This window comes from Nesoenas mayeri (genome assembly GCF_963082525.1).
Source record: "Nesoenas mayeri genome assembly, chromosome: 5".
NCBI lineage: Eukaryota > Metazoa > Chordata > Aves > Columbiformes > Columbidae > Nesoenas > Nesoenas mayeri.
The window spans coordinates 4,373,672-4,395,189 of NC_137548.1; the positions used below are offsets into that span (position 1 = coordinate 4,373,672).

General features: G+C 44.1%; 1 protein-coding gene across 2 annotated transcripts; it reads right to left on the reverse strand.

The window, feature by feature from the left end:
• Positions 1–8,754: 8,754 nt before the first annotated feature.
• Positions 8,755–21,414, reverse strand: CGRRF1 (cell growth regulator with ring finger domain 1). Of its 2 annotated transcripts, none has more exons than XM_080346018.1 (6): positions 21,226–21,414; positions 15,786–15,925; positions 14,350–14,527; positions 14,009–14,156; positions 10,590–10,697; positions 8,755–9,522 (listed from the first exon to the last, which is right to left on the reverse strand). In XM_080346018.1, exons 1-6 carry the CDS (start codon positions 21,327–21,329, stop codon positions 9,175–9,177), a joined length of 1,026 nt encoding a protein of 341 aa, XP_080202144.1. In that variant the 5' UTR covers positions 21,330–21,414; the 3' UTR covers positions 8,755–9,174. The 2 variants fall into 2 exon arrangements, with proteins under 2 accessions (XP_080202144.1, XP_080202143.1); XM_080346017.1 differs by having other exon boundaries at positions 8,755–9,525.
• Positions 21,415–21,518: the final 104 nt, after the last annotated feature.

A 21,518-nucleotide genomic window follows, 5' to 3' on the forward strand; every position in this document is an offset into this window, starting at 1 on the left:
GAAGAAAAGGATGGGAAGTATTTATTTATCCAGGCAGGCAGTATGTTTCTTTGGGCTCTTCCAGTTTCGAACAGCCCCTTGAATGTAACTGCAGACTTTTGCGTTGCAAAACCTTATTGTCCCATCGACAGTAAGCAGAATTGGTCTTTGCAAAACAGACCTCTGTGTGTGTTGAAGGCAAAGCCTGACTCAAGCCCCGCTGGGCCTTCGGGGCAGCCTAGATGTTTGGTGTGCTGGTTTGCGCGGCACACGGGAGATGTCCCATCCCATCCCCTCCAGCACGAGCACAACTCCAGCTCACACCTCGGATGTGTCTGCAGTGAGATGCCTGAGCGGCTCTGGGCCCCTCTTCACGCGTGCTAACACCCCGTAAATGCCGGCTGGCGGCAGAACTCCCTGGATGGCTATATCCCGTCGCCTCACGTCATGTTTACCTACAACACTCGGATTTTTTCAAACCATTTCCAGCCGGCAATGAAAGCAGCTTGTTGTAGGACTTGGAGCGGACTGAGGCTGTGTTGCGAGCAGATGGCCCTGATGAAACAAGATGCTGATCCCCAAGGAGGCACCATCCAAGGGAGCTGCTCGACTCCCCGGCTCCAGCAGCTCCAAGATGGGCTTGGAGATGTGCATTAGCACGCACCAGTGAGAAATTGCTTCCCTAACTACCCATTTCTGGTTCCAACTCAAGACATGTCAGCAGCACTGATACTAAGGCAGTTTTTCTACTTAATTATTAATAATGAAGCATGCCTGGTACTGACAAAATGATGGTAATTTAAGGAGAAAGAGTTGCCAGGCTGGGTGAGGTTTTAGATGTAGCCAGGATGCTGGGGTGAGGGAAACCTTCACACTCTCACCTGATAAAATAGCAGAGGATCCAAGCGTGAAATGCAAACATTGGGGCAAATGGCTCACGTTGATCCTCCTGCTCCTGGCTCCAAACACGCAGCTTTCTGCAAAACCTACGTGAGTAACAGGCATAACATGAGTTATAATATGAGCACATAGCTAGGATAGATCTAAATAGATATGATCCACTGATCTAAGGGATAGTCCGCATTTTGCCCAAGTTCTCTGAAGACATTGCAAGAAGCAACAAGAAGGGGACAAGACACGGAAACTGCATGAACTGGGGAGAGAGTCTGCGTGTGCTTAGGAGGCAGGATGGGTTTGGCAGATCCAGATCCTGGATCCAGTCTCAGCTGTGTCCTTTACACTGTCTGCATGTCTCTTCTCCATCCCACCACAACTTTGGCCACTCACTTGCCCAGAATGCCACCTACTCACCCTGGTACGGAGGTTGTTTCTCAGGAGAGCTCCATAAATGAAGGCTGGCATGTCTACGAAGGACTAACAGCAAACTGGGTAACACCAGCCCCAACTCCCCAATGAACCAGACTGGTTGTGCAACTCTCTGCCACGTGTTTAAATTGCTGCTCAGAAGTTTTTACCTGTTTTCTTGAAAACAGGGTATAAATATATATGTAAAATTGGAAATGTTGTTCTTCGTACACTAACCTCAGCTATCCCAGCTTGTCTCCAGCCACCACCCAGCAGAGCACAGGGGAGGTCACCACTTCCACGAGGAGTCTGGCATGGGAGTGGGGAACCCTGGCAGCTCTGCTAAAATGTCCCCAAACTGCCACTCCTGTCTTCATGGATATCAACGAGTTTCTTTGCAAGAGGTGGGAGAAAAGTAAAGAGAGAGAAGAGAAGGAGAGAGATAGAAGGAGAGAGAAGGAGAGAGAAGGAGAGAGAAGGAGAGAGAAGGAGAGAGAAGGAGAGAGAAGGAGAGAGAAGGAGAGAGAAGGAGAGAGAAGGAGAGAGAAGGAGAGAGAAGATTCTCGTGGAAATGAGAAGATGCAAAAAGGGGATAAATCAGATCAGATTTGCACAGGTAAGGCCACTCAGCTGGACCAAGGTCCATCTCTAAATCCTGCTACAAAGGATCATGTTGCTCCAAATAAGAGACATAAAAAAAGACTAAAAACATTCCTACCCTTGTGCTTTTCAGGAGCTTATTTGGAAAAACAAAGCTCTGGATCAAGAACCAGTGGCTACGTTTTTGGGTTCGCCTTGCCCTTGTATGGACTGGTCCCGCTCCCTACAGCACAGACGACCACATAGTTCACACACGAGATCATGCGTCGTGTTCCAGTGTAGATGGCTGGGGTTAAAACTGGTGCCAGCTCCAGGAAAAAGCTTCACAAGCTACCACACTTTGTCATTGTCCCCAACTTCAGCATCCAGCCACCACTCTGTCCCCACCACCTCTTTCAGTAGCTTTCAGACTATGTGCGGCAAGGGAAATATCAGCAGTGCTGGAGGATATGTTTTTTGTGGGAATCTTTGGAGAATGATGCTTAATGTGCAGCAAGCAGGAACATTTAAGGACACCATGGAAAATATTGCTTAATGCAGGATATAAATGACCCCATTGAAACACGTCATAGGGTGAAGAGTCCTTTATATTATCAAATAGAATCATAGAACAGTTTGGGTTGGAAGGAACATTGAAAGCTCCCCCAGTGCCACCCCTGCCATGAGCAGGGACATCTTCTCCAGCTCAGGTTGCTCAGAGCCCTGTCCAGCCTGGCCTTTCAGGGCGGGAGAAAAGCAAATGGTTTGTTAATCATAGAGCATTAAATGGTGTTGGACTTGGAGACTTTGTCTTTAAGTTGGCGCTGAAAGGGAAAACTGGAGCTGCCAGACTTATTTTATACATTTTCATGTCTCTGGGAAGATATTAAATATTGAAAGACTGGAAAAGCTATAGTAATTGTTAAATGTGAATTCACCAGCTCTTGAGAAACGTCTTTCTTTTGGTCCTAGAGCAAAACATAAAGGTAAATTCTTGCGTCACTCAAGCTGTCCTGGCAGAGGAGGGTTTGGATGATGCTGCAGCCACTCCAGCCAGTGTTCTGTACTGACCACTGAAGCCGGTTTTCAAAAGAAAGGCAGCAGCTGGGTTGTCAATCTTGTCTCTGTGTACGCAGCGTCTGGTGAAAAGCATCACTTTTCAAGCTGTTCTACACCATAAATCGCTGCCTCATTCTTACTTTGATTGATGAAACGTGCCGCCATAGAAAGGGGTCTGCTAACCTTGGCAAGCGGAGCAGCCCCAGGAGAAGACGCGGTACCTGAGTCCCTCAGGGCTCCCTGTTTGCCGTAATTGTCCTCAGCAAGATCCCACCCCAGCCTTCCAGCAAGCTGGTGTGTTCTGAGCTTGCAGTCCAGGCTCTTTCCCTACAGGGAAAACCCTTGAAATCAAGGACCTTCGGGACACAGAGACCAAAATCCAGTAGCTTCGAGCACGTCTGTGTTGCATTTGACCAGCTAAGAAGCGACAGAACATCTCACGGTCAGTTCTGGTGGCAGGAGATTGATGCATGATGACCCCTGCTAGATCTCCGGGGTCTCACTGCCTCCCAGCTAAAGAGCATCTGCAGATGAAAAGAAGAAGAGGAACAACTATCAAAATCATTCACAGTTTAGCGATACTCCCTCTAGCCTGTTTGATAAAATATTGCTCACAAGGAGCTGATAGACACTGAAATAAATAGCACTATGAGAGAGATAAGTGATGCATTAGACTCCTCACCAGTCCCTGACTACAGCTACTGTTGCAAAATCTGCCAACAACTATTAGATGTGAACTGGCTACGCAATAGAGGAGGAAAAAACATTAGGAACTGCCAAAAACCCTCATCTGATGAAGACAAAAAGCTGGAGGAGGCATGTGAAACATATAAATGCTTTTTAGGGGCAAATCTTCTGATGCAAGAATCGCACAGACTGAGGATTTAAACCACAGGTAGCAACTTATTGTCTGGATAATTTATTGCTGGTCCCGCAGAAGTAGTTTTGGGATTCACTGGACCCTCAGGGGCACCCAGACAGTGCACTAGTGCAGGTGTTTCCTAAGGAATGGAAACGCAGCGACTCCTCATGTCACGACTATGGCAAACATCCCAGTATTGCCCTTTCTATGGCTGAGGAGTTGGTGCATAGGGAGGAGGAGTAAATGGAGTTTTTTTGGTTTCTCTGAACCACAATGAAGGCTCAGCAATGTCAGCATTCATTTATAATGTCATTGCTTTTAAAAATACTGTTGGAGAAACAGAGCGACTCCTCTCTTTGGACATCAGGTTCTGTTGAAGACTTTGCCTAGTCCTAAGTCTGTGTTTACTACAATATTTTCACCGTTTTAAGTCATTCCCGTCATGAAATGGCTTAATTAAAGCAAGATGCAGCAGCATCCAGACAAAGGTGCCTTTATGTAGGTGTTGCACATTCCTACTAATTTATGGAACCAAACCAGTCGAAGCTCCTTTTTTTTATAGGCATAACCATCTCTGTGCTTGTATCGCTCTACCCACATTGCTCACAGGCACGAGGGAGTAAAACCAATACAGAAACAATGTGTAGAGACACTCTGCGCTGTTCAGCAGGGACCTTGCAAGCCCCTCTGTGGTCACTGGCTCAGCAAACAGCCCAGGAGATGGTAGCTACGCTGCTTTGGAGAACAGGGAGTGGGGTCTGCCTGGTTTTGGGGGTCCATGCAAAACACAGGACTCTCCAGTGGTCCATTATGGCCTGAGAGCTGCACTCAGGTGCACATTTGCATTATGAGGCCACTGTATGCCACCAAAATAACATTAAAATGATAGTAATAATAAAGTTATCCAGAAATATAACCTTAATCCTCTTTTTCTCTTTGCCCTTTCTCCAGCAAGACAATACCAAGCCTTTCTAATGGCTTAGCTCAGAGGAGGACTTTGCTGTATCAGATAAAATTCATCTATTCCTGGCATTAATTACATTAGCTATAAACATACAGGACACCAGGGACAACCTTTGCAGGGGCTGCACGTCTGTTGCAGTGACAGAGGCCAGTCCTTGTTTATTCTGGATAGCAGGACAATGGAGCAAATGGTGACCGGTGGCCGGTTACTGCAGGGACTTCCCCTGGCAGAGACCTCCCAGAGCTTCATCAGGGCACAGGGGGACCAAGCAATGCACAAATGAGCAGGAGAAACTCAGATCCCGATTCCTGACTCCTCTTGCCACACTTAAGGTTTAAAGCCTTAAGATTTAAAGTAAGTAAATCATAGAATCATTTAGGTTGGAAGAGACCCTCAACATCAAGTCCAGCCATTAACCCAACACCAGCACTACCCCATGTCCCTGAGAACCTCATCTCTGCGTCTGTTCAACCCCTCCAGGGATGGTGACTCCACCACTGCCCTGGGCAGCCTGTTCCAATGCCCAACAGCCCTTTCTAGGAAGAAATTGTTCCCAACATCCAACCTGAACCTCCCCTGGTGCAACTTGAGGCCGTTTCCTCTTCTCCTCTCGTTTGCTACATGGGAGAAGAGACCAACACCCTCCACGCTACAGCCTAAAATGAATCATTTTAATGAGATTCACACAGAAGCTTGTCTTAAAGTTGAACAAAACATGTACATGGGTTCTCATCTGCTCAAACCCACCAAAGCATGAGATGCTGAGCTCCCCTTAATCCCTGATGGGGAACACCACCATGCCAGGTCGACAGCACTGGCTACTGGTTCTGGTGGTCACTGGTCATCCTAAGTGCTGGTGCTGAGACTTCCCAGGGTCCGTAGTAGAACCAAGAGCATTTTCATCAACGAGGATTAGGGGTTGGGGCATTATCCAGTTTTCAAAGCACCTTATGGGAATTCTGAATTCTTCATGGGAACAAGAAGACCATTTTAAGATTAATTGACCTGAATTGTCTCCCTCCTACTGCCCATCCTCTACTTGGAGGAGGCAGGATGGGAGGAGGGAAGATCCTACCAGAGAAACTTGTTCTACAGAAGGTGTTCACATCATAGTCCATTGGCATTTGGAGAAGTCCCTTGGGACATCCCCAAGTAACACCACTTAGCTGGATCAACTCATTTCAAAGCCTCAGCTCTAATTACAGCTGAAGAACCAAACCAAGCAGCGAGGTACCTCCCACCTTTCTCCTGCAGCAAAAAATCATCACAAATTTGTAATAACGCAATGCTGGTGACAAGAAGCAAGTCTTGTTGCCAGAAGTCCACATATGTTCCTTGATATCACCAAATCATCCAGAATGAGTGGAAGAAGAATGGTATATTACCTCTATTACAACAGGGTGACAGAGCAGAACAGCCTCTTACAATATACTGTGTTTCTGTGGGTCACGGGAAGGTTTTATACTTCTCTTAGAGCCTTGAATCCCTGTTTTAAGACAACCAAGGGACACACGAGGCAGCTTTAGAGCTGCTCCTTTTACTTCACACCTGCTCTGTACTTTGAGGTGGCTTTTTAGAAGAAAGACAAATGTAATAATCCAGCTACTGTACCTTTTATAACTCTCTGTCAGGTCTTTGATTTGGGCCAGCAAGGAAGCTTTGTTAGGTCTGATAAAGCGACTCAGCATCTCTGGAAAATGCTATTAAAAGAACATGAAACAAATGAAAAGCTGGGACAGACTTAATGGTAAATACATGGCGTGGCAGTTCAGCACAACTACATCCTGTTTGCCATTATTATTTAATACTGGCATCGATTGGTTGAAGGATGAGACAGACCAGGCAATTCTCTGTGGGGTTTACTTGAACACCATTTCACCTGGAGACTAAACAAGCCCACAAGCTTGGATCACACTGTCTTGTTGGGAAATTTTAATTAATTGATTTAATGTCGGAGACTACTGTGGTCAAGCAGTAAACACCACCTCTTTGATCATCTACGTGGACAAACCAAGTCCTGACTAAATTTCAAGCGGTGCCCAGCTCCAGGTTGGAACCAGTGTAGCATTAACCTGCTTCTCTGGAATAACGAGCTGGGCAGCCGCTATCCCACATATATAAACTGTTCGTATGGAAACGGCTATTGCCGTGGCTCAGATTCTTTAGTCTTTGTATTATTTTTTCTCTGAGGGCCCACAGAGGCCTAGAACAACTCACAGCAGCTCTCCCTTTCACAACGGCGACACATGAAGAGATGTCTGAAGAGTAATTAGCTCCACCACCATCACTTTAGCTGCTCCCCTGTAACGGCAGAACAAGGCTAGAGATGGGGACAGGGAGGCTGAACTCAGCAACTACCTCCACCAGGTATGCTGTAACCCAGCTTGCAAAACCCAGCGTGAAACCACCTAGAAAGGGAAGGTCATTTTTAATTTTAAGACTGATTTCACCCACTATTTCACGCTCATTCTTGCACATTCACATTCTCACAAGCGCCAAGCCACACGTCTAAGTGGAGCGGCGAGGACTGTCTGTAGTGACACAGAGGACAAGTTCTCATCCTGCTTCAGTGATTCATCCTGAGTGAGGAAGACACTGATATTTACAGCCTTTCTACCCTCTCTTAGTACAGACAGCTCTGGGTCTGCTCGAGTTGGATCACGCCGTTGTGCCACATCTGCATTGTTTTTAGCTGAGGTACAGCCTTGCTGCCACCAACACTCATTCCTCCCGCTATTACATCCTTCTCTGCTCTCCTCTTGCTGTTCTTACCCCCTGGATTGCAGCATTTCCACACAGAACCACGTCTCCTATAGTTCTCCACAAGCACAGCTCAGTCCCCACAGCCACCGGGTATTTAATTCCCGTTTGATATACAGTGCAAACAAGAGGCTGATTTGGCCAGCAGTTTATTCCCGAGTCGTGCCTGGCAAGGAAGGTCACTTGACGTACACCAGATAAATTGTCTTACAAACTGTTACTGATCGCTGGCTGGAAATCTGGGGCTACGTGCATCAATTCCCAACCTCCAGCTGTCTTTACAACTCTTTCCACCAGCATCACCTAAATCCTTTCCTCATTGCCAAGAGTTTGGAAGCAGAGACATGAGAAAACAAAAACGAACGATGGAAAGACGGAATACCTTTGAGTAGGGGAAGCATCCTTCCCTGTTTTGGAGGTGTGCAGCACCTCATGTGTACCTTGCAAAGCAGCAGGAGAACACAGCTGAACAGCTCAGAGCGTGGTTTTCTGTCCCCAAGACCAAGCAGCTGTCCTGGAATTGGATGTGGGACAAAGCTGCAAGGGAACAAGAGGGAGGACAGAAAGCAGCTACTCCCCATTTTCTACACGTCCTAACGAGCATTTGTATTTTTGTCTTACACAAGCAGATGTGAAAACCAGCCCGTTATCTTTAGGAGAATTAGGCTCTCTCTTAAGAAGCAAAACAACATTTTCTCTTTTCAACAGCCATTTTTCATGCTTTTGACAATATGACCATTGCAAGGGAAAACTAATTATTGTATGCTATTCGTTAGCTTCTCTCTTTGAGTAAGTAAACTCCCTGGGACTACTGATAAAAGGTAGACGGTCAACTTTGCATCCAAGCTGACCATGCAAGTAAAAAGAGTTGGAAATTCCCCAAAGCAGGCTATTCATTGAAGAATAGCACCACAAAACTGCCCAAGTATCTGCTCTATGGAGTAATTAATGAACATTTGCTTGGATAACAAGTTCTTACAGCCATCGCTAACAAGCCTGAAAGTCTGTGTGTCGAGATGCCGCAGCAGAGGCTCAGGCTTGAAAGTGTCAGCAACGTTTAGTTCAAGCCAACAATAATCAACAAAAATCTTTGCACTCATTCAACGGGCTCTGGCTGAGGCCCCTCACACACACACAAATCTCTCAAACGAGCCAGAAACTGTCCCAAATGCCTTCAACTCGCAGCTCCTGTCACAGTCCAGCCTTCATCTACACAAGAAATATACACAGGTTTAACAATGAAGAATATTTACTTTGCTTCATGTGATACATTCTGTAAAGTGCCACGTTGCTAAATTACACCAAGTTATATATTGCTCTAGTACTTTAAATACAATAAATATAGAATGAGCTGTGTGCAAAGTCACTTGCAAGTTTTATTCTTTTTTAGCAGATATACTAAATTTAGTAATCAAAATAGCCTCCAATAGTACTCTGTGAAAAACTAAGAAGTTATAAATAAAAATCACATCCTTCAAAGATATCCTACGCACTTCTCGTGTCCACATTGCAGGGATAAATTTAGTGTTCCTGCGAGCATATGGAGCGAAGACAAATAAGGAAGCTGAAAATTACCTAACAATAAAAAGCAAACCCATACAAGTTAATGCTTGTTTTCTACATTTAATCTTGGCGCATACAACCCAGTCCTGCTTTTCCTCCCTCATTAAAAAACTCTTCCAGGAGGAACATCTTGCAAGATATGGGTTGATTCATCTTCATCTTGCTCCTTTTTACTGCAAAGCGGAAAAGATTCTTGAACAAACTGCCTACACATTGGGCACTGCTGAAAATACTTAACACAGCCGTCACACAAGCACGTGTGTCTGCAGGGCAGGAGCACCCAGTTCACTGCACCGTTCTGGCAAACAACACAGTCTTTACTGGTTTCTTCATGCAATTCTGGTTCATCTTCAGCCAGTCCGGCCTTTTCTAGCAAGCTTCTGTCAGTGCTTCTCTCGCCAGGGGGTGTACCGCTTGAAGAAGGTGCAGTATTATTTGCAGACATGAAGAGCTGCTAAAATACACATATACGCAAACATTTAGAAGTCAAGAAGCTCTAACCCGGTACCTGAACACATGTATGCAACGTGAGTTCCGCTGGGTCAGGTTCACTGGTTTGCACTGGGTCAAATCGTGCCAGCCTGACTCTTTGCAAGAGACCCCACAGTTGCCTACCCTTGGGTTAAATGCATTTTAGAAGCATAAAATTACATAGAACACCGGGAAAATATCGAGGGTAAGTCATCAAAACAACATACACACGCGAACAGAACTGCCCAGGCTTTGAACAGCTCAGATTTCTGTTCCTGGTGTATCATTCTCTGCCTGGACGGTTGGTTCCACCCATTCCTACCAAAAATGTGCCCCACCAAGCCCCCAAATCTACTTCACTCACACCATTCTGCTCTTGCTCATCTTACAATCCCCTTCGTCTTTTTGCCTTATTTTATGGGTGTGATCTCTTAAAAAAAACCCCAGTAAACTACCATGCAGCCCAAGACAGCCATAAAGAGCAGCTGCACAGTTAGTTCTGTTCAGTTTAAGCAGTGTTTTCACAATGGTGACCATATATGAAAAGAAAGCTTAAGGGGATCAGCAGGGAAGTTTACCTGCATCAACTATGTCAGCAAAAAATGGCCAGGACAAACATTTATTTGGATAAATCTATTTCTGAATGAATGCTAATAGAGTCAATTGAATTAATTTGGCCCAACTTCTAGCTTATTGAAGGGCAGTACAGGATAAAGCGCTGGTTCGAGGGACTAGCAAGGAGGTAACAACGGTTCTGTAGAAAAGAAGCATTCGACAGCTAGTTAATGTCTTACTACTTTAATAAATGGTCAGGACCTAGGTCTCTACACTAGAATCAAGTAATTTCTCCAGGAAATCTTCAGGATTTTCATATAAATTATTTCTGTACAGTAACTTTGGCTGGAACTACTGAACTAATAAAATAATTTTTGCTATTATCCAGTTCTTTGCATGACAATAAAAGTCTTAAACTAATTCAGGCTCCTGAAAGCCTACATAAACTTAACACTGTTGCCCAAATGAAACAAGACTCAGTATGTGGCTTACCTTCAGATCGTGGTATTGACCTTGAGCTAGAAGTAGATACTGATATAATATTCTGCAGGAAAATCTGTAGCTCTCATCAGGAATGTGAATTACAGCCACCATTGAAATCTATAAAACAAAACAACCTATGTTTAGTAACTTTTCGTTTTATCATTCCTCTATAACAGTTTGCTTGGAATTGTGTGCTTTGTTACAACCTCTGACCTTCTTATTTCTTTAGACAATCAAGACGTCGACAACGTTGACTTCAAGCACAGATCAAAAATATACGCTAGGACAGGTAAAAACAGGACATGGCACAAGACAACACTTGGTGGTGCTGCAGGTTTCTGCCCTGGCTCTCCACTCTGCTCTCACCCCAACCCAAAAAGGCGCCTGTGCTGGTTGAACTGAAAGCAAGTTCATCATTTTCACATGCAGTTAGAAGCCTTTATTTTTCGCAGCTAGCACAGTTGTTGTTTGGATTTAGCTTGAGAACAAGAAGATAACACCCTGGGGGACAGAATTAATGTTTTTCTTCAAGTAACTTCCCAGTGGTTTTGAGTTGGAACAAAGAGAATGGAACAGTCGCTGTTATCTTGGCTGCTGTCTGGGAGCCAAGGTCTTTGTGTGCTATCTGCAGGTGCGAGGCCATGAAGGGGACGGACCTCGACCGACACCAGGCTGATCAATGAGAATATTCCACGTTATGGTCATCATGCTCCCTATTTAAGGAGAGTTGGGTTTTCTGGCTAGGGAGATGGAGACCTGCTCTGGTTCTGCTCCGTTTCAGTGGAGTTCTGTGCACTAAAATCCCATACAACACCTGCAGCCAGAGCCCGAGCTGCCCTCGACACATGGAATGACGCTCAAGCTGAAATCTGAGTGCAGAATTACAGGGGAACACATAAAAGGCAAAGTCTTCTCTGCTTTCTCCCACTTCCCTCTCAAACACGCAGACAGCAGGTTGTAGACTCCAAAAATCATGGAGAAGTGTCACTGATCAGCTTGTAAACCGAGTAGGCAAAAGACAGATTGCACTGGAAAGGATTATGGAAGGACCCTGTGGGCTGACTGTAGAGTCGCTTTTCTGAAAATAAAAGCACTCTAAGCTTGCACGCTGTGCCTGATAGCCCTCACCCTGCCCAAATGATAGAATAGCCTCTAAAAAGCAGGGAAAAAACTAAGTGAAATTCAATATCATTGTACTTCCCAGAAGCTGACAAAAGAGAAATGAAATATAGAAGAGAGCTGGTTTGTTTAAAAAAAAAAAAAAAATTAAAAGGCAAATCAGACCTGCACTTCAAAATCCACAATCTAGCTAATTACATGCAGAGTTTAAATACATATGCACCTATACATTTGTATTTATACTAACTGAATTTACTGTTCTTTGGCATTAAGGTCTTTTTTCTCTATATTGCAATGCGTAAAAAGACCAACCAAACCAAAATAGAAACCACACAAACCTCACACTATTATTAGCTTTGGTTTGGAAGCTGAAAGCCATTAAATCTCTATTAAAATGACAGATTTTGTGTTTTGATAATAAAAGCTTAAAAGTTAACAGTTCTCAGTGTACTTGTATTGTGTCATCCCACCGTAAGTGCTTTCTCAATGACAATGGCATGTTCTCAATTCAGTTTGTTCAGACATGCAGGCAGCTTTTTAACTGGGAGTGGGACCAGTTCCCAACACAAGCATCTCAATCTTCAAGCTATTGCCTCCTCCATGACACTGCCCTGTAGTACGGAAATATATGCAAAAATATATTCTGCTAAGATATAATAGAAATGTGATGCTGTTTGAGTATAGAATCCCTTCTCCTTGAGCACCAGATATTTCCTCTTATTGTAAATACTTGGACATCATAATCAAGTTACTCTCGATCTTCTCTTTTATACACATGCCTAAGATTGGAGTCTTCTTCCACTTTATCCCTGCCAGTCTTCAAATCATTTCTGTAACTCTTATGCTAGTTTTCTGGAGCTAAATTATGACACAAAACCAAACAGGTATCATCCGGCTGCAAATATACTTAGGATGAAAACAGACCCCCTCAAAAAGAGATACTGGAACACCTTCTGTAGTGATAGATGCACACACACAGACACACAAAATAACTCAAGACGGAGCTCAATGCACTGCTCTAAGAATCCATACTGTCCCTTGCAGTAATATCATAGTGGCCGGGGTGGCAAAGATCCCTTTCCATACTATATTTATATTTTACAAGTTTGTTTCAACAATAACAGATGCAATTCTGACATTTGTCTGGCAAGGAGTTCACGCGGATTTACTCTTTTGGCCAGATTACTAACAGATTCTAGTTGCATTGCTTTTCTCCCAAACCAGGGGAAAAATACCTCCCCCACTATACTTCTTCTAAGTTTAATAACAAAGGAGAGGTGTTACGAATTCACATCCACGTTAATGTCAAGCACATTCAAATTTGACATTTATAGGCTCTTTATATTAAACTAATCTGAGCTCTAAACATACCTACATGTACTAATCTGGGAAATAGCTGGGGGGTGGAAATCTCGAGTGGGGACAGGAGGGAGAAACACAGTCCTAAGGTGAAATGACAAGAAGCTGAGGACAAGCGTCACTTGGGAAGGGAACAGATTTCTTAGGCACAATTCCCAAATGAACATACGGAAAAGCGTTCAGTGGATTTAGGCAATTTGCTTCTGAGCTCATTTGTATTATCGTTCAGGCAGTTAGTGCTAACAGATTATCAATGAAATGAAAAGATGGGAGATAAAAGTGCGTCCCAAATCGTTCCAAAAAGAATGAGTCAGAGTATATCAGGGATATTGAACTGCATGTGAGAAGGCTGAAGCTGTTTTATGTGTAAGAGATGAGGAGGAGACCACCTTGTGGAGCTTAACATCTCATCTCAGTCTCCTGCAGGACCTTCACACCTTCTTGTGAATGGCCTGGAGCTGGCTACTGTGAGACATAATGTACCGCATTACACAGCCTCAGGCTGGCACAGGAAGGTAATTTCTATGTTGCTAACAGTCGAGTCAGTAATCAGCTCAAATATCTGTGCCAGACACTAACAAAAAAAATCCTCCTGCTTTGCCAATAGCAATCCAAAAGATTCTATCAGCCCAAGAGCTCCACCACAGGTTTATGTGACTAGAAAAATCAGAGTAATAGCTTACTAACCTGTGAAAACCCGAGTTTGTCTGGCCACAGGGCTTACCACAAAGATGTCTGCAGATACAAGCTCTGGGAAAACCGTCAGCATCTTTTGAATGGCATACATAGTTTTTATATAACAATTATTCTTGCTCTCCTGGAGTCATCAGTGATAAATTTAGGGACCAATTTGGGGGACAGGGAAAGGAAGCTGTTTATTTCAAGCCTGTCTCCTGAAACATTTGGATCTTAAATACAGTGGCCCTAAAATATATTCTTATATTACTTACAATATCATATATTTCTCTGTCTTCTTCATCAGCTAACGTCAACAGTGCTACCAAGGGATAGCGAGATCTAGGCACTGGTCCAAAATCGACAACTTGAGCATCTTCTGGTAACTGACAATATTTTTCTTCCTTTTCATTTTTTTTAATGCTTTATATGTGTCAAGGAAAACAATCAGTGTCGCTGCAACTGTAGACAAATGTGACGTTCGTGTAAAGAATGTTTTTCATCATATTTGTTCATAAATACATTGTGCCAAGAACTGCCGAGTGTTCACAAGTCTCAACATTCCCCGTGCCAACAAATTAGCATCTTTTGTCACAACAATTGAAAAAAAGGATACAAGTACTGCTGTCGATAGAGGTATTCGCTGTACAGAGCATCCTCTAATGCCTGAGGAGTCTTTATTCTGAAGCAGTAGACATGTTTCTGCAACGCTTCGTGGAGTTTTTGAACACTGCAGCCCCAGTAGCATGTAAGAATACAGTCTTCCAGACAATCAGGTGTCAGTGTTACACCCTCTTGTAGAAAGAAGATAAGGATTTCATTAACTCGCTGGAGTAATGAACTCTGGAACTGCTAAGTTTAGGTACTTAAAGGGCAACACGCAGAAAACAATTTCAGTGTCGCAGGTTTTTGTCATTATAATCTAATTCTCTAAGAGTTTAGACTAGGTTTAGTGCTTATGAAAGTCCATGGACATTAGGAAGTAGGTGCAAGGAGGTAAAATAGCTAATTAAGCTAACAAGAGTAGCATGTGCATCATATGAAAGGTAAATTTTAACTTCTGGTAACATTTTACACACTTGGTGGCAGACTCAAGAGCACAACCCCTTGCCCAAAGTCCATTCCCTCTTTAGATAATGGTATCCAATGTATCACTGGCCTGCAACACCCACTCTGGTCTCAAAGAATAAGGCACTCTTGGTCACGCAGAGGGAAGACACAGAGCATTTATGTGCTCTACTGCTTTTGTAAAGATACCCAAGTAAATACTTTTGTTAAAAGTACTCAAGCCATTAACTTTTAAACACTTACTGCACAAACAGGAGCAGAACTCTTGAAAAGTCCCCATAAATTCAAGTGCTCAAACCTTCGGAAAAAAAATCCAAGTCACCTCAACACTAAGTTGTTATGTGTTTGGTTTGTTTTTCTCTCCTGGTGAGAATAAAACTGCTGCAGCCCTTTTTTTCATCCACAGGAAGGCTCCACATCTGCGTGCGTGGAAGATGCTCAGCTTTGCTTACTACTCCCCAATGATGCAGAAGGGCATGGATTTCACTTCCTACGTGGGTGATTTCAAGGCTATTATGAACTACTTGAACTCTGATGTGAACAGATATTTAAATGCAGTTTTGCAGTGAAGCTCAAATAGAAAGATATGGATTTTTGTTTTTAAGTAGTGCACTTCCAAACACTGCTGGAGATCTGGACTCAGATTTACGTGAGTGGCCTATATTCTATAATGAATTCCATAGAATTCTACAATTCAAACGCCCACAGCAGCTGGTAATCTGCAAATGTTTTTGTTACTTAAAAATCTGTTATAGCAGGAGGTGCTTCTTTAATAAGAGTTAATCTGCACTTAAATATCCAAATATTTCACTTTTAAAAGCACCACATTTATGAGCTGTGTAAAAATTATTATTTCTGTTGTAGTGATGGGCGGAAGCATGTTGCTGAGGAATTTTGATAATAGGGTGAGAGCAAGAAAACAGCAAAGTGCTACGTTCAGGAAACCAAACTGACAAAAATCAAGCACATCTGAAATCCACTGACTTGTTACTGAAGCTGTGGCAGGATGAGTGATTTCTAACCCAAAAGGATTCTTCACTTGTCTCATCCGCTTCTTCAATACTCTCGTGCTGGATTCTGTTTCTTCTGAGTTTCTCAGAATAACAGGAACGACCAAGCCGAAGCTATGAGACATAAAACAAGAAGAACAAGGGGGTTAAGAGTTAGTGTTGACACATTTGAATTGTTTGTTCTGCTCTAAAGAGAATAGCAAGCAGCACAACAAACAGCTTGGCATTGCAGAATACTGCTAGGATGCATACGTAGTACAGCCCGCCAATCTGACTTCAGCTTTCCATGGCAGAACGTAGGAGTCTTCACAGGGACACAGAAGAAACTCACTTCCAGAAAGAGAATTAAATGGTCAATGCCCTCTAGTGGTAAATGGTTCACCAGAGATTTCTCCTAATTGACATTCTGCACATCCAGTCACAGGACCAACAAAACAAAACCAACCCAAAAAACCAAGCAAACCCACCAAACAAAACAACTTTGCTGCTTGCAAAGATGGAACAGCCTTAATGGGTTGGGTGCTCAAAAGGAAGACCCTATGCATAAATCATTCAGCCCTAAGATATTCCCAGCTGTAACTACAGCCAGCAAGATGTTTTTATGGGAGACCAAGGTCCCTATTTTCCACATGAACCTCAGTTACAATAATATGCTGATATTAAATCAGGGGCCATAAAGCTTCTCCTTTTAGCTAGAAACCAAGTGCAAAATAAGACTCTAATCAAGGCTGAGCCTCTAAGAGCCTTGCAAAGATGAAATTAGCAATCTAGCTCAAGTGAGATTCTGACTCTAGAAGTGTAACAAATCATAGGTTTAAAAGTTTAAACACCCTATCGATCAAAATTAAAATCCAAGAACGTGAGAAAGAATATTTCAGGATGATTTCTGACATCAATTAAAAGCCCCAAGATTTTCATGTTGCCTGGGGCTTTTAAAAGAACCACTACAGAAGATCAGAATCTTCTTCCTTTTACACTTGCCTAGAAATAATTCACTTTTTAAGGTGATAGCAATAACTTTCAATAACCAAAAGCTGATTAGAGAAACTGCCCCAGATATGCAATCAGAAGACTACTTTGAAGACTGAAGAGATTTTCTTAACTGTATTAATCCACCCCATCTCATTAGTAAAGCAACAGGCAGAGGCTGTGGGAGCCTTTCGTTAATGCATTTTAGAAAACAGTTATTAATTAGCTCAGGCTGTACTTTCCTGAATTTGTGCTTTTGTCGCTGCCACCTGTACTGTTGAAGCAATGGCCTGTTTAATGGCTTTGAACTTGGGTTTATGCAGCCATCAGCATATTGGGTGCTGGAGAACTTGGAATGGCACAAAGCGTCGGCTCTTCCCTGCATCAATTTTTTCCATTTACTACACTGAAATAGCGGCGGTTACGGTAAGATAGGGCTCACATCAATAACCCGAGCTGAAAAGGGCATGACCAACTTCAATGTAATCAGTTTGAAAATTGCTAGAGTAATTTCGTGTACAATACAGCTCTGAGCCAAACAGGCAATTGTGTGGCTTAACTGCTACTTTTCCCTGGTTTTAAAATCTTTTCTAACTCCTGCGTGTCAAACGAAGAAGAAAAGCGGAGCTTTTACTGACATTGGGCTCCCTCCTATTGATTGACGGTGCAGGGGAGCCCTTTGTGAGACTAACGGGGAAAAAACATCAGTCAAAAGTGATTTTCAATTTGAGGAAACTATCTCAGCAAAAAAAACTCTCAAAACCATTCTCAATAGGAACAACCTGTTCCTGGGAGTCTAACAAATATTTGCCTTCACTGTTTAACATCTTGCCTTGCCTGAGTGTCACAGATACACCAAAGAGGAAAGAGACTGAACCGGTGGAAAATACTCTATAGTCATTACTCCATCTTTGCTAGATTTTGATGGAAACATTTGCATTTCTTCAATGATATAATATAGGGTGCTCAGCCATACTTATTTTGCACACATGGAGGGTCGAATCTCTCTCTGATGGAAGTAAAACCAGTCGTGCTGACTTCACTGAGGCTGGAATGAACTGTACCAGTTAAACATCTTACAAAGAAACCAGGTGCAGCAGCTCTTTCACTTACTTGGTATCCAAAACTGAGTGAAGCTAATCTCTCCAAACACACAGAAAGATGCCTCCTGTTTTATACCATCTGGCTGATTCTGAAGTAAAAATCCTGTTCTTTGGAAATTGCGTTCACTGGTCGAAAGCAACAGGATAATCACCATGAAAAGCAGCCACAGAAAAAGGCCTCCAATACAGCTTTAGCAGCAGCTGAAGGCAGAAAGGCCTTTCTGTTCAACAGTAAGGTATGGCACCTCTGTAAATTTTAATGTAGTATTCATTATATGAATGATCAATAGAAATAGAGATATATTTTGCCATCTAACATTCTATCAGATCGTTAGCTGGTATAGGGGAAAATTAATTTATTCGAAACACTAGTTTAGAAAAGGCAGCAGTTTCCACTGGTTTTGTTCATGAGTTAAATTTCTTCAAAGAGCCATCTGGACCTCAAACCGGTACCGAGCCTGCAGCTCCTTCTAATATGAGTGTTAAGCTGAAAAGACGATGCATAGGACCATACTGAGCTAATCTAAATTCCCCTTCAACCCCAGAGCATCTAACGGGCTGGCTCTACAAAGCTGCCTGTGCAGGAACCTACTGCAACTCTGAGCGGAGCCAAAGGGATCCAGGTCTGGCCTTAAAAATAGACGCTCGTCAAATCAGTGCATGATTTTGCAAACGCAAACATTAAGATTCCTAAGCAGTTGGTGTTTTTCAGGCTGACTGACACCACCACGAACACATCCATAAAACAAGCTGACAATTGACGCCAAAAATGATGGAGGAAACAAAATGTCATTACAGTAATATATCAAGTATTATGTACTTCCACGACACCATATGCATTTATAGTACTCTGTGTAGCAAATAAAGGATCAAGTTGTTTTCACGAGCAAGTTCAACAGCACTTAGACTGTAACTGCAGCTGCAGCCACGCTGAAATTGCTTGGAGGCTCTTGGTCACACGGCTACAGCAAATATCTCTGAGCAGCTGCCACCTACTTGCATGTGCTGAGCCCCTGGCTACTGCATTGACTTGACTAACAGTTCCTTAACAAACTGGTGTGAAGACAGTTTGTATCTATGTACATAAACTGCAATAATATCTAGTGCAGATACACTTAGAATCTCTGTTCCTGAAATAAAAATCCATCTGGATGGTCCTCTGCACACCGTGTAGCCCAAAAAGCATCAATGGACATGTGTGCAGATGTAAGGATCTTCTGGCACAGCTATTTCAGACATTTTGCAGCAGAGGATTGCAAAGTGTTGATTATAAGTAGGTAAATCAAGATTAAACTGATAAAGGATCCCTGGTTTGGGATATACATGCAGAAGATCTATTTGAATCATGATTCAGTATACTTTTTGTAAAGATAGTATCTTTAAAGAACTGATAAAGCAAAAAAGGACAACTGGAGAGAAGCGGATGACAATATAATACCACCAGTGTTCACTGGGACAGAGAGAATGATGAAAAGGATTTCTACCACCTTTCTCTCCAAGTAAATCATGAGGTGGAGCTTCATCCAGCAGTCAGATAAACAAAAAACAGTCTTGCCTTCACTACCACCTACCCAGCACTAGGGGAGGCAATGCAAAACAAGAAATAGAAGCTTTCCACAAAGCATATCTGGAAGATCAAAAGATACGTTCATTCACACCAAAAGCAATAGATGGCATGTGTTTGAGCCAGTGGCAGCTAACAAAGTGATGTAAACAAGGGAAAGACTTCGCACTAAAGGAAAAGTCAGGCAGAGTATTTATAAGCTGCCAAGAGAACAAACAGCTACAGCTAAAACATCTGTAATTCAAACAGAGACAAAAGAAGGAACACACTGAAGCGCAGCACTACAGATATTAATGTTAAGCCAATGGGAAGAAATACAATAACTCCGTTTTATTCTCTCCAGAAGTGTGGTGCATCCACAATTCCTACATAAAATATTTTGATTGCTAATCAATGCTCTCCACTTGGCAAGTATCAGTATTTACATTTACGGACACTCCTGAGTTAACAGGAAAACAAACAGAACTGTGCGATGAACCGACATTCAGGGATCTGTTTCTGAAAAAGCCAACAGTAATATCTTTGCTGAATCCTCTCAAACACCAGTAGGAGAGGGTCTGCCACTCATCACCTCTCTAGACACTTTAGCAAGTCAGCTTTTCAATGGTTCCCCCCATTCCAGTCCCAGCGCCCTGTTCAGTTCACCTCAAATTCCCCCTTCTCTGAAGTTCAGCAGTGGAACAGCCTGGTGCCCTATCAGCGGTCCTGGGTAGTCTCAGGCCTCAGTAAGAATCCTGCCCTAAAGCTTGGCAGATTTAGCTGCTACTTGGCCTAACACCAGGCACTTTACTCCATATCTGCTCATTTGAACTACCTCAGATGGATCTGAGAGATCCATCTCCAACAGTGCCAAACTTTTCCTTTGGAGCAGCCCGCGCTGATCCCCAACCCCTCACTCAGAGTCAGGTCTTCTCCCAGCCACTCTGTTTTTTCCACAGCTTTCATCACAGAATCACAGGGTGGTTGGGGTTGAAGGGACCTCTGGAGATCCCCCAGTCCAACCCCCCTGCTCACGCAGGGTCACAGAGCAGATCACACAGGTGGGTCCAGGCGGGTTTGAATGTCTCAGAGAAGGAGACTCCACACCCGCTCTGGGCAGCCTGGGCCAGGCTCTGGCACCTCCCAGCAACAAAGTTTCTCCTCATGTTCAGATGGACCCTCCTGTGTTTCAGTCTGTGCCGTCGCCCCTCACCCTGGCGTCGGGCACCACTGACACATCGGTCCATCCTCTGACACCTACCCTTGAGATATTTATAAACATTGCTGAGATCCCCTCTTAGCTTCTCCTCTCCAGCTGAATAGCCCCAGCTCTCTCAGTGTCTCCTCATCACAAAGATGCTCCAGACCCCTCAGCATCTTTGTGTCCCTCCACTGGACTCTGCCCAGTAATTCCTTGTCCTTCTTAAACTGGGGAGCCCAGAACTGGACACACAACTCCAGATACTGCCTTACCATCCTCCCCTTCTCCTACAAGAGCAGCCCCTATGGTCAATGCTGGCCGTCCTCACCTTCCTTTCTTCAACACAACCTCAATTCTCCAACCACTGCAAGCCCCACATCCCCATCCCCAGCACTGTCCCACCCCCGGCCCACCCCACACCCCCAGAGCTCGTATCTCAAGGGGTGCCAGCTCACATTACCCTCCTCCCACACTGTGCCCCCTCAGTACACCGCCAGACCTCCACAACCGGAGCCCATCACTCCAAAACAGCCTCCACGAGTAACATCAGCCTCACAGGGCCGGAGCGGTTCCCAGACGCTGCCCCCGCCGCACTCACCAGCCCAGCACCAGGCCGCTGGTAACGAGAAAGCAGATGAACACCACAGTGATGCAGAAGAGCGGCAAGTCCTCGTAGAGCATGACGAGGAACACTTCAGCCATGGGGCCGACCGGCCGGGGCCAGCCCTCACCGCCCCACAGCGGAGGAACCGCCAGGCCAGACCGTGCCGGCCGCCTCGGCCCGGAGCCCCGCGCATGCGCGGTAGCCGAGCGAAGCCACTGCCCTCAGCTTGCCCGGAGGTGGGCGGGGCAAGGGGCGGGGCCAGGGCCCGAGTGGCTGAGCGAGGCTTC

Coding starts and splice junctions, on each gene's coding strand:
- CGRRF1 (XM_080346017.1), bottom strand. CDS start 21,329: ATGGCTGAAGTGTTCCTCGTCATGCTCTACGAGGACTTGCCGCTCTTC. Junction 14,528..15,785: donor TGCCACAGCTTCAGTAACAA/GTCAGTGGATTT, acceptor TCTTTCTACAAG/AGGGTGTAACACTGACACCT. Junction 9,526..10,589: donor GTCAATACCACGATCTGAAG/GTAAGCCACATA, acceptor TGTGTATTTTAG/CAGCTCTTCATGTCTGCAAA.